This window comes from Mandrillus leucophaeus, unplaced genomic scaffold, assembly GCF_000951045.1.
Source record: "Mandrillus leucophaeus isolate KB7577 unplaced genomic scaffold, Mleu.le_1.0 Scaffold76, whole genome shotgun sequence".
NCBI lineage: Eukaryota > Metazoa > Chordata > Mammalia > Primates > Cercopithecidae > Mandrillus > Mandrillus leucophaeus.
The window spans coordinates 4,812,430-4,825,112 of record NW_012108252.1 but is presented as its reverse complement, the minus strand read 5'-3'; the positions used below and the strand labels follow the sequence as shown (position 1 = coordinate 4,825,112).

General features: G+C 45.5%; 1 protein-coding gene across 1 annotated transcript in view; it reads left to right on the top strand.

The window, feature by feature from the left end:
• The window catches only part of EPB41L4B (erythrocyte membrane protein band 4.1 like 4B), a 179,941-nt gene that overhangs the window by 67,568 nt on the left and 99,690 nt on the right, over positions 1-12,683 (top strand). The window contains exons 8-14 of the mRNA XM_011966377.1: positions 1,940-2,027; positions 2,196-2,284; positions 2,582-2,651; positions 2,745-2,914; positions 4,848-4,957; positions 6,886-6,916; positions 10,270-10,303. Coding sequence (XP_011821767.1) covers positions 1,940-2,027; positions 2,196-2,284; positions 2,582-2,651; positions 2,745-2,914; positions 4,848-4,957; positions 6,886-6,916; positions 10,270-10,303 — 592 coding nt within the window. The remainder of the gene's footprint in view (positions 1-1,939; positions 2,028-2,195; positions 2,285-2,581; positions 2,652-2,744; positions 2,915-4,847; positions 4,958-6,885; positions 6,917-10,269; positions 10,304-12,683) is intronic.

Here is a 12,683-nt window from a genome sequence, read left to right as displayed (position 1 = left end):
TTCCCGAAAGGAGAGAGTTATACATCAGCGGGGGGACCTGTGCTTTAAAATCATGCAAAATGCCTTTGGACCTGGTTGCAGCAATAACTGAAAGCATTCAATGTCTCCTGTTTTCCTCCCTTTTATGAAACTTACAGCGGAGCTTGGGGAGTGCGAGCTTCCAGAACACACACCAGAGCTTGTGTCTGAGTTTCGGTTCATTCCCAATCAGACAGAAGCGATGGAATTTGATATCTTCCAGAGATGGAAAGAGTGCAGGTACCTTGATGCAACCGTCTAGCATTTTGATATATCTATTTTGTCATAAATAAGTGTTGGTTATACTCCTTTATCTACCAGTAGAATTGCTCTATTGATGGCCATAAAACTGCAGCTCCAACTCTTCTCTCCTTGTGTCAGTCCTGTTTTTCCAAAGGCCCACATCTTGTCCTTTTTATTGTTGAGAGAGCCTCGCTCTGTTGCCGAGGCCAGAGTGCAGTGGCACTATCTTGGCTCACTGAATCCTTGACCTCCTGCCTCAGCCTCCCAAGCAGCGGGGATTATAGGCATACGCCACCATGCCTGGCTCGTTTTTCTATTTTTTGTAGAGATGGAGTTTCACTATGTTGCCCAGGCTGGTCTCAAACTCCTGAGCTCAAATGATCCTCCACCTCAGCCTCCCAAAGTGTTAGATTACAGGCAGGAGCCACCGCACCTGGCTGGCTGTCTCTCAAGAGATGTGCAGCAAGAACCAAACCACACTCCTTTTCTGTCTCTGCAAACAGAGCCTGGTTCTGATTTGTTTATTGCAGCCAGAGGAGCCACCGCTGTCTTAGTGACACCCCAGGGCATCCCAGACACTCTCACATACTTGCATCTCTGGGACCTCAGGGCCTGAACCTTCTGAAACAGGCACTTTCGAAATACACCCTGTTGTATGGGAACATACACATTAGAGACCATGTGTTGTACATTTCAGGAAATGTGATCATCATACCTAAATCCAGCAGTGTCATTTATCCCTTTTGTTTTTTCCCTCCATTCTCCCTGCAGGCACCACTTTCATGCCTGCACTACCAACTCCACCCCTCACTCACGGGTTTCCTAGATGTTAACCGTTCCTCCCTCCCATCCCATCTTCCCCAAACACTGCCTCTTCCAGGTCACCCTTGGACTCTGGAGCTTAGCGTGACTTTCTCTTATCCCTCAGTCATTCTGAAAAGCTCGTGTGACTATTTTAGTGGAAGGTGGCATTAGTCCATTCTCATTGTGTAACACTGAAGCAATGTAAATGTCTGTGGGTATGGCACACCCCACCCACACACTTACACATCCACTGTCCTCCCTGCAGGAAGCCATCATTGGCAGTCTGTAGTCTTTTCCTTTTGTATTTACATATACAACATTGTTTCATTGTTTCCTTAAGTGATCATGTTGTAAGCACTGTTCTGTGCTCCCTTTCTTTCTTTCTTTCTTTCTTTCTTTTTTTTTTGAGATGAAGTTTCACTCTTTTTGCCCAGGCTGGAGTGCAATGACACGATCTTGGATCTCGGCTCACTGCAACCTCCGCCTCCCAGGTTTAAGTGATTCTCCTGCCTCAGCCTCCAAGTAGCTGGGATTACAGGCATGCACCACCAAGCCCGGCTAATTCTGTATTTTTAGCAGAGATGGAGTTTCACCATGTTGGTCAGGCTGGTCTGGAACTCCTGACCTCAAGTGATCCACCCACCTTGACCTCCCCAAGTGCTGGGATTACAGGCGTGAGACACTGTGCCTGGCCTGTTCTGTGGTCTTTCTAGTCAATTAACAGTAAGTTCTTGGGAATCTTTTTGTATTACTATAATTTGGTGTCCCTCATTGCTTTAACTGCTGCATAACGTTCCATAGTAAGGCCGTGCCCTTCAGAATCCTGTGGGCTTACAAGTCGCAGTTTACATGTATTTCCATTGGTTTTTCTAAGGGGAAAGAGCCCTGCCCAGGCGGAACTCTCCTATCTGAATAAAGCGAAGTGGCTGGAAATGTATGGGGTAGACATGCACGTTGTCAGGGTAAGAACTGTGTGCATTTAAGTACTTTGGTTTTGCTGTTACTGAAAAATGTATGAACATTATGCAAACAAAATAACTTGTGGTGAGGAAACTGTTTTTGCATTTTGCATTCTGCTGTGTGACGACCTGTTAGAACCCTCTACCGATTGTCACTTCGTTTGTTTGTAGGGAAGAGATGGCTGTGAATATTCTCTTGGACTGACCCCGACAGGCATATTAATCTTTGAAGGAGCTAACAAAATAGGCTTATTCTTTTGGTAATTTAGTTTTGTCTAATATTAAAAATGTCTTTTCCTATTTTGTGGTGGAATTCTATGTGATGGATGATTATTGAGGGGTATCTGCAACACCCAGATTCCTCCTCAGAGCACGTGGTGCTGCTGTTGTGGGTCTGTGGCAGTTGCACTGAAACTTCTGGATAATCACACTTGAATGAATGTTGGTTTTTTTTTTTTTTTTCAGTCTAAGCTTTAAAAGTAGAAAGGAAACTGCTATTTGATGTGTAGATGGTTTTACTGCAGATTGTGCTTTTAAAATGCTTTCTCTCTGACTAGGCCTAAAATTACCAAAATGGATTTTAAAAAGAGCAAATTGACACTCGTGGTGGTCGAGGATGATGATCAGGTAGGCCTTGCTCCCATTTCTTCCCCTTTGCTGGGAAAATCCTGTGTCAGTGTTGCAAACGCCCACTCGAGGCCCTTGTGCTTCCTCTTTAAGGGACGTGAGCAAGAGCACACATTTGTGTTCCGGTTAGACAGTGCCAGGACCTGCAAACACCTTTGGAAGTGTGCAGTTGAGCACCACGCGTTTTTCCGACTGCGGACGCCAGGAAACAGCAAATCCAATAGATCCGACTTTATCAGGCTGGGTTCTCGCTTCAGATTCAGGTAGGGAGCCATTTCTGCAGCACGCATCGCGTCTTCTGAAGGAGGACAACTGTGATTTCTTTCTTGTGTGCTAGTAGAGTGATGAATTTGTGTCCAGAAGCTTAGGTTGCATGTCCCATCCCCACTTTTCTTAAGGTGAGTCACTGAAGCTCTTTTGATCCTCGTTGATAAAATGGAACTAATAACAAAATTGTTAATAACTGACATTTAACCAGAGCTGTGCTATTCAGTACAGTAGCCACCAGCCACATGTGGCAATTTAAGTTAATGAATATGAAATAAATTTTACAATGTAATTCTTCAATATCGCTAGTCATATTTCAAGTGGCCAAGAAGCCACATGTGGCTAGTGGCTGCCATATTAGACAGTATCGACACAGGACACAGGATCATTGTGGAAAGTTCTGTTGGCCAGCACTGTGCCAGAACTGTTCATATACCCTTAATAAGGTAGGTTGATTATCCCCATTTTACAGGTAAGGAAACCAGGGCCAGAGCTATTACGCTTAAAGTCACACATAGCCAGAAAGTGGTAGAGCCGAGATTCAACACCATGAACTCTGGCTGCTAAATTTCTAACTGCTACTGTATTGCCTTTTGCATGCCAGTGTCCAGAAATTTGGGATGGTTAAGAATGAGAGGAGATATCAATGTGTGTGCACGTAACCCAGGGTAGGATGAGTAGATACTTGAATCTGAAAAGAGCTTGCAAACATCGAGAGCTTATTCTGATACATTTTTGCTTATCATCCTAAGACCATTTCTCTCAGAGTGTTTGAAAACTTTCTTGGTGTTAAAAATGAGAACAGCAACCTCACCTGAGAACTTTGCAGTCAGAATCTATGGGTATGCATGTGTGTGTATGTGTAAGGCCTGGCAGTATGCATTTAAAATGTGCTCCCAGGGTTTTTGAGGCCCATTTACATTTGAGAATCACAGTTACGATATCTAAAACTTCACATGGTTTCATAACCTCTACCCACACATGGCACATCCCTGAACTCTATTTAAATGTCAAAAGATTTGCTCATTTCAAATATTTCTACTGTGCAAGGAAATGGCTATGAACTTCTGTTTAAAGAATTATTTTGTTTTAAATGCTCCAAGGGGTCGGGGGTGGGAAAACCAAGCTCTTTTTGAGAAACAGTCAAATCCCAGGGTCCTGTGGAGGATGCAGAGGTTACCGGAGACCCTCTGCAGGATGCTGGTGTCTACTCAGGGTGAAGTGAGGCGGGAAGGCCAAGTCAGGGCAGTTGCCAAGGCAGGCTTTTCTCTCCTGGGAGGAAGCTACCCCAGGCTTAGTCCCAGACCATGTTCCTTTCTGCTCTTCTAGAAGTGTAAGAAGGAAGGGAGTTTGGAGAAGAAGAGGTTGCCCCTTAGAGGCACGCAGAGCAGGTGACAAATGATGACTAAGAGCAACTGGAATGAAGCAGTTGAGGGGTAGATCAGACGAAACCAGCAACCTCCTGGAATCTGCAGCTGGGCATCACATTGGTTGAAACCCAAAAAGCCTTAGTGAAATCAGTAATGTTTGCCTTGGCAAAGCCTAGTTAAGTGGGTATTGATAACAGTCTTTTAAAACATGGGTTAAATGTCTATGCAGTGTGTTCCGTGAAAGGTTGTTTTATGTGAAAATCAATGTTCTCTTAATGAGATGTTTCAAACCTGCTTGGTTTGTGCAGCCAAGTGGCTGGTACCTAAATTGCAGGTTTTGTCCTTTGGTGGAAATATCTGGCTCTGGACTGTAGCCTGGACTTGGCAAAGGAGATTTTATTTCCAAATGGAAGGCTAAACTTTGTGTTTTTACCCAAGTGAGTTCAGGCTAAGTTGAAACTTACATTGGAGCTCTTGGAAATAAAAGTGCACTTTCAAAAACATGTAATGTACTGAGATTCTGATATTGATAACACACAAGAAAATATTTACTTCCTAGTGGGCGGACAGAATATCAAGCTACACATGGCTCCAGGTTACGAAGAACCAGCACCTTTGAGAGGAAGCCTAGTAAACGTTATCCATCCCGGAGACATTCAACGTTCAAAGGTTGTGTGTTTTTCATTCTGCCTTGGAATTTTACATTATGCTTGAGTCATTTAAGCCCTCAAGGAGCTTGGTCAAACAGCTTATGAAGAAAGTTCCCGCAGTTCTCTAGCCTGGAGCTTTTGGAAAAGTAATCTCAGTGGTGTTCTTTTAATGGGACCTGGCCACTTCTGCCATCCCTCTGTCATTAGTGTTTCCCTTGGATGTGTTCATTAATTTTTCCCTTTCTCCATATTTCTTCCCATGTGCCTCTTAGCTTCTTTTAGACCTGGGCTCAAGCCCCGGGACCTCAGGAATATCATAGAGAAACACCTTTCTTGCCTATAGAAGATACTGTATCTCCACCATCTTGCAATTTTAAGTGCGGACATCAGGCCCGTGCTAACTGGAATTCTGACCACGTACAAGTAGATGAAGAACTTTTAGATACTTGACTCAAGTCCCACAGTCAGTCCAAACTTTCCTCACACTTAAATGTAGCCAGGCCCTAGAATGCCCGCCCTCTTCCCCTTTCCAAGCCCTCTGAACCTTGTCTATCAGTTACAGCTGAGGCCTCATACCTCTATGAGACCTGGAGCACAGGACAACTCAGTCAGTGAATGAGCAAGCCAGGCTCATTTCGTTGGATCCCAGCCTCCAGATCCCATCTCATAGCTCTTCTTTTTCTACACTAGATTGCTTCCCCACTTAGGATGTCCAGTTAGCACTCAGTGTTTGCTCTTTTATGGCAGACCCTCTGCACTCCCAGCCTCCTGGCCCCTCCTGTATATGATTTCCTTGTGACCACTCCATGCATTTTTCTTGGCTCAGGACTTAGTGGGCCTCCATGGGACCTGGTACCTCTACTTGTTCCCTTCTAGAATCTGTAACTTTGTGTTCCCCACCATTCTTTCCTTTATGAACCACCAGCGCAATAGAATGACTACCTGAAATTCTTCATCACTCCCAGCTGCTTTAGTGGAGGAAAAATGCCCACAGCACAGGAAATAGTCCTGCCATTCGAGAGAGGCCAGGGGATGGGAGCGTGTCCAGAGAAGGGCGATGGGTTGATGAAGGGTGGCCACAGTGCCCAGGAGGAAGGGACCAGAACACTCTCTATTCTGTTCCGTGGGGAGGATTATGCTCGTGTGTGTAGTCCACTAGGTCAGAGTTGTCCAGAAATAGCCCAGTGTAAGGAACAATTTTCCAAAGATCAAAAGAGCTGTCTCAAGATAGCAGTGTGCTCCCAGCCCCTACAGGTGTATACAGCACAAAGGGAGGGACCCCCTGGTGTGGCTGTCACAGAGGGGAGTGGACATCCTGTGGCTTGACCCCACCAGATGGCTTTAGAGATCTTCTGGGTCCCAGGGTCTGTGATTCTCTTCCCGGTCCCTCTTTTCTGTCCCTTTTTTCACTGACTTTTTTCCAGCCAGAGTTCTAGCATCTTCTTTGTGAAGCTTTTAATGATTTTCCCTGCCACATATATCCTTTTAAAAACAAAATGGAGTGTAATAGGCTAAGCTGTACCTCATCCCCCAGGCTCTGTCCATGCAGACCCTCACGGCCGCCCCGAGGCCCCTCAATCCAGACCCACGCTTGTATTTCATCCCTGATCACCGTGTGCTGTTTTCCTTTTACCCTCTTCTCTGTATCTGCCTTTCTCTGTCTCTAGACTGGGAACTTCTTGAGAGCAAAGATGTGTCTCTTTGTCCCTGCCTCCCAGAGCACCCAGCCCTGGGAACCTGCTGAGTGGATGGTTGCTGAGTGAATCAGAGGGAGTCATAGTTTACTCTCCCTGAGGAAAGGAGAAGTAGCCACCATGCAGTTCTGCCTGGGTTGGGGTTGGAACGGCTCTGTGATGGTAGAAGTCTCACATGGCCATTATCTGCCATTGCATGGTGAAAGTGATAAAGTTCTCTGAGATGTCATAACTTTCTGTTTTTCTTTTACAGCAAGCAACCCAGTGATAGCAGCCCAGCTCTGGTGAGTGTCCCTGAGCTCTAGAGCACAGCTCTCCTCTCAAAGGATCGTATTTATTTGCAAGGTTGACTTTTTCCTTACTACAATGAAATCAGAAAGTACGTCATCTGGTAATTTTTTTTTCCCCTTTTTCTGCTGCCTGGCTATTCCATGCTTGTGGCTTTCAATAAGTACACAATATAATGTTCCAAGACAGTTTGGTTTTTTTGGAAAACACAGCTGTTTTGTTTGAGTAGCTGCGTGCTTTATGATAACAGTGGGTGGGAAAGGTAGAGGCCTGTGCACAGCACTCTGTGCTCCTGGCGTGGCAGGCATTGCTGGGAGAGGAAGGCCATGCTCCCGAGCTAAAGCTGGACGAGAGCAGATGCTAGATTTGCTCAGTGACGTGCAAGTTTTACATCATAGAAGACATTAAACACCTTTACTGAAATTCCTGCAGGAAAAGGAACTTATCACAAGAGTGAAAATTGCCAGCACAGGATTCAGCAAACATTTTCTGTAAAGGGCCAGATAGTCCATATTTGAGACTTTGCAGGCTCTGCTGTCTCTTTCACAGCTGCTCAGCTCTGCTGTTGTAGCTAGAGAGCCACCGTGGAAATATGTAAATGAGCGAACGGCACTGCATTCTAATAAAACTTATAAATATCAGTGGGCCGGATTTGGCCCAAGGGGTGTAGTTTTTGCAGACCTCTTCCCTGGCACAGGTGTCCAGGGTCTTGCCTGTATAGTAGAATGATCTGGTGAGCTATAATTATCTGAAACATCCTCCCCAGCCACACCTCAGGCTCATTGAATCAGTCTCTCAGGGTGGGACTCATATAGCTTGTTTTTAAAGCTGCCCAGGTGAGTCTGCCTGGCATATACCTCTCTTGCTCTCTCTGAAATAACTGCCTCTCCTATATGAGTTTCGGCTTGTTAAATAGACAAGCTGTCATGTGAGAGGACCACAGACTTGCGTTGTTTGGACCTTTGGTCTGAACTTCAGCCACTGGTAGGTAGCCCAGGTTCGTTAGCCTCTCAGTCATCCCAGGCACAGGTCTCAAGGCAGCTGAGACGGTGGTCTTTGAGATGGACGCAGCTTGACTGTGCCATACACTGTCAGGACAGTTGGCAGAACGTGGCACGGGGTGGAGCGGGTTGCAGATACCCCTGTTAGCGAGGAGAGCCCTGGCTGGGGCATCCGGAGCCCTCCCTCTAAGTACCAGCTGTGTTCTAACCCAGCTCTGGAGACAGGCCTTCCTACTTCTGGGCCTCTGTCTTCTTTTTTGCAAATGAGGAGGCTGGGCTAGATCAGTGTTTTTCCAAACTGTTTTACTCTCTGATTTTCACCCTCTAGAAGAAACCTGATGTCAAAGCCCAACATACAGAACAGACAGATGTGGAGGTCCTCTGGATGAGCTCAGTGGGGAGGGAGAGACCAGTTTCTGCCTGCTCTTCTGCCACTCCTCCCACCCCATAGCTCCAGGGCACCTTCGAGGAACCCAGGGTTCTAGAGAACACAGCTGGTCCCTCGTATGACACAGCCGGAAACTCAACCTCACATCTCTGATTCCAAATCCTACTTTCAGTGTCCTTCTGCCTTTTGTCTCTGGGTTTTGTTCTCAGCATCTGATGAAGGGGCTCGGGGTCCTGTTGAACTGCTCTTCGTCGCCCCCTGCCCCGGAGGGTGGGAGGAGGTTGCAGTATTCTGGATGGGTTACGTTGTAGGTCGCTAGATTCACCCCTTTTCTGGGATCCTTCTGGCAGATAGTATGCCAAATGGTATCTGTACCTTTCTTAGCCTGTCGGGGTGTCTTCCTTTTAATTCTCTGGGGCTTGTAAGTTACAGCCCCAATTTCTTTCCTTTGCTGTCTAAGGTGGTGATTGTTTTTGCTTGTGTCTCCCTAATAAAATTACATTTTCCTCCTAGCATCTAGTGGAGATTATATATTGGGAACCAAAACAAACTTAAAAAAAAAAAATTCTGCCAAAAAAAAAAGCCCTGGTAAATATACCCTTTAGGAACAAATGAGCTAATAACTGCTGTTCACAGCTGTTCAATTGCTTTTCACAGCCTGTGGGATCCCGGGGTGAGTAGGATTGCTATGGGAGCCGTGGATGAAATTGTGCTCTGGGCTCCAGAGGTACTACTAGAAAAATAGCACCTTGCAGAACGCTTAACTTACCTGATGAAGTCCAGCCGGAGGTGATCTGGCCCAGAGCCTAGATCTGTGTACTGGTCCTCCTCGAAAACTGGAACACAGAACCATTTAGACCCCAAGCAAGACTTATAACAATGATCTGTTTGCCTCTCAGTGTTGGAGAAGCCAGCAATAACACTTGATTTCAAGCACACCTCCTAGCAATAATGACTGCCTCCTCTGTCCATATGTATATATATATATACACACATTTAAGATCATATCAGCCTTTCACTGTGGCTCATGCCTATAATCCCAGCACTTTGGGAGGCTGAGGCTGGAGGATTGCTTGAGCCCAAGAGTTCAGGACCAGCCTGGGCAACATGTGAGATCCCATCTCTTAAAACAAACAAACAAAAAGATTCCATCGAAATAGGATCATGCATGAGGAGCCCTGAGCCTTTTCTCAGTCCCTCTAAGAGCCAAGTTGGTTTAGCAGAAAGAAGACAGGCTTTAGGATTCTGCAGATGTTGATTCTAGCCCTGGCTCCCACTGACCAGCCAGGCGACCCTGAGCAGGTTTCCCAACTCTCTATTAGGCAACCGTTCCTTTATCTGTAAAATGAGGTGGTCACATTTGTTGACCTCATAGCCTAGTTGTGTGAATTAAATAATAACAGATGTGAAGTTCCCAGTACCGAGTCTTGTTTGGAGAGAACATTCCAAAGTGGTGGCCAGATTGTTGGCAGTGTTTTAATAGCAAGGGGACCCACTTGTGGCTCCCACCACAGTACCCAGTGAGAGATGCTCAGGAGGGACTTGTGCCTCCCCCTGCAGTGGGAAGAAGCTCTGCACATCACTGGAGCTTCTGGTGCCAGTGTTGTGGGTATCCCAGCAATGCCAGGGCAGGCCTGAAATGGAAGTGAAATTACTTGGTTTGCCCCACTGAAACAGGACCTCTTTTTTGCCACCAAAATAGGACATCGAGGCTGCATTCTGGAATATTTCCTACTGTTTCTGTTTGTGAGCTCTGAAGGGATGAGTGAAAGCGGCTGTCTGTGATTTTCCTTGTTATATGTTCTTTTAAACAGCCAATATAAAAAAAAAAAGTCATTATGTGGACACTTCTATTAGAGTATATAGCACATAGCAATAGTTCATGATTGTTGACTGAATCAGTAATAATGCCACTTTACAACCTAAGATATTTTTCTCTTTTTTTCTGTTTTTTTTTTAGCTCTAAAACAAATCCAGAAGTCCATAATTACCAGGTAAGAAACGCTTTTAAATGCTGTCTTTAAATAAGGAAAATTTTAAAAATAAAATAAAACCAAAAAAAAAGGTTTTCGTAAAGTTTCTACATTTTCTATAATGAACAGTCATCATATTTATAATCAGATTTTGAGGAAATAATAACAATATTTGTTTTTTTGAGAAAATGGTAAGAAGAGAGCCCTTTCCTTCTGGCCCCTGCCGCTTCTTGGTCATCTGAACTGCCTGTTTTTCTTAACCTTGTCAACTGGCAAGCATCAGGGACGTATGTTTAAGTTTCTGGGTGGCCAGACACAGCCCCTTAGTGGCGTTCCAGTGAAGCAGCTTTTCGTCAAAACGTGTTTTAGGCCTAGGGAACGTGAGTCCCTTGAGATGCGCGTTCAGGAAAGGATGTTTTGGTCAAGTGTTTGGGAAACGTCGCATCGTTCATTCCCCTTCTTGGATTTTACAGTGTCCCTTGAGGTGTGAAAGTACTGAGAAATCCTGCAAGAAAGACATGTTTTATTTTTTTTTAATTTATTGTTTCCCCAAATTATTTGCGAATTGCTCCCCTCTCACACCCCCCCCCCAAAAAAAAAAACAAACTAGTCTTGAGCTGGCACAGTGGTGGACATCTGTATTTGGGGAGCTATTTGGGGAGGCTAAGGCGAGAAGATCACTTGAGCCCGGGAATTCGAGGCTGCAGTGAGCTATTATCATATACCCCCGCACTTCAGCCCAGATGACACAGTGAAAACTCATCTATTAAAAAAGACAAACACTAGTCTCAGCCCCTTCGTATCTTTTTAAAAAAACACTGGCCTCAGCCTCTCCCATTTTTTGGTGGTGGTGAACTCATTAACACGAATAGTCCGTGGTTTCTAGAACCTTCTTTGTAAAGCACTGTGCTAGGCCCGTCGCCTGCAAGAAGGAGCACAGGTACGTTTCCATGGCTGGCATCTTACTCTTTCTCAGGGCGGCCAACCAGGGCCTGTGCCGCCTGCCAGCTCACCCATGCCTGCTAGCATGAAAGGTATGGTTTACAGCTCAGCCTGGATCAAGCACATTCTTTCTAAGCCACCGTGGGTGGCTCTCTCTGGCCATTCACAGCCTTGTACCACCTGGTTCCAACTTCTCTATTTATTTCTCACCACTCCCATCACGCTCCATATGTTCAGCTCACAGGGAATTGCATAATTGTTGTCCCATAATTTCTTCCCACCATTCTTTGCCCATGTTCGTCTGCCTGGAATTCCTTTGCTTCCTATCAGTATATTAAAGTGTCTGTCAAAGAGTCGGCCACAGTGGCTCATGCATGTAATCCCAGCACTTTGGGAAGCCAAGGCAAGAGGATCACTTGAGCCCAGGAATTCAAGACCAGCCTGGGCGACATAGTGAGACCCCATCTCTATTTTTAAATAATCCCAGGTTCAAGTGATTCTCTTGCCTCAGCCTCCCAAGTAGCTGGGGTTATAGGTGCATGCCACCATGCCCGGCTAATTTTTACATTTTTAGTAGAGACACAGTTTCACCATGTTGGCCAGGCTGGTCTCGAACTCCTGACCTCAAGTGATCCACTCACCTCAGCCTCCCAAAGTGCTGGGTTTGCAGGTATGAGCCACCGTGCCCAGCCCAGGGTTCTTGAATCTTCTTACTCACTGATTGTTTTTTGTTAAGGGGTTTTCAGGTGTGAGTAACTGAAAAGTTGTAGGGGACAGGTAATTGATAGGTAATCAGTGCTTGAAGGAGAGAAAAAAAATTTAGAAAAGCAAAGCAGCTCAGCCCTGCCTGTGCCCTCTCCCCATAGCCCTGGGGTGTGTTCTCACTGTGCGTTTTCTGCTTAGAGTGAACATCAAGGCAATTGTTGAAATCAGATCTACTGAAACTCATCTAGGCATTGTTATCGCAACCTCATTGGCAACCACGGGTCCTTTGGACCTTGCCAGTCTTAGATGTCTTGTGTTGTTCTATCAAGGGTTGGGAGTAAATTGACCGGTAAGAGAATGTCCTGAGAAGTGGCCTGATCGGCATGTGAATACCGTGAAGGGTATTCAAGAGGATGGTGTTGCAGCATTTATCTTATTTCAAGCACTGCAAGGTCAGCCAGCTGCAAAGGATGGATCTCTGCGTTCTCAATGAGGACACTGTTGGCATTTGGGGAGGGAGAGTTCTTCATTGTTTGGGACTGTCCCTGGAATTGCAGGATGATTAGCTTCCCTTTTCTCTGTTACTGTGACAAGCAAACATGCACACGTTCATTTCCCGTTGTCCTCTGAGGGATATGAGCGTACTAGTTGAGAACCAGCTGAGTTAACACTAAAATACTCCTTGACAGTTGAGAATGTGATTAAATTGCCAGAGGAGACCAAGGAAGTTTCCAAAATCTTTTTCCAGGTCTAT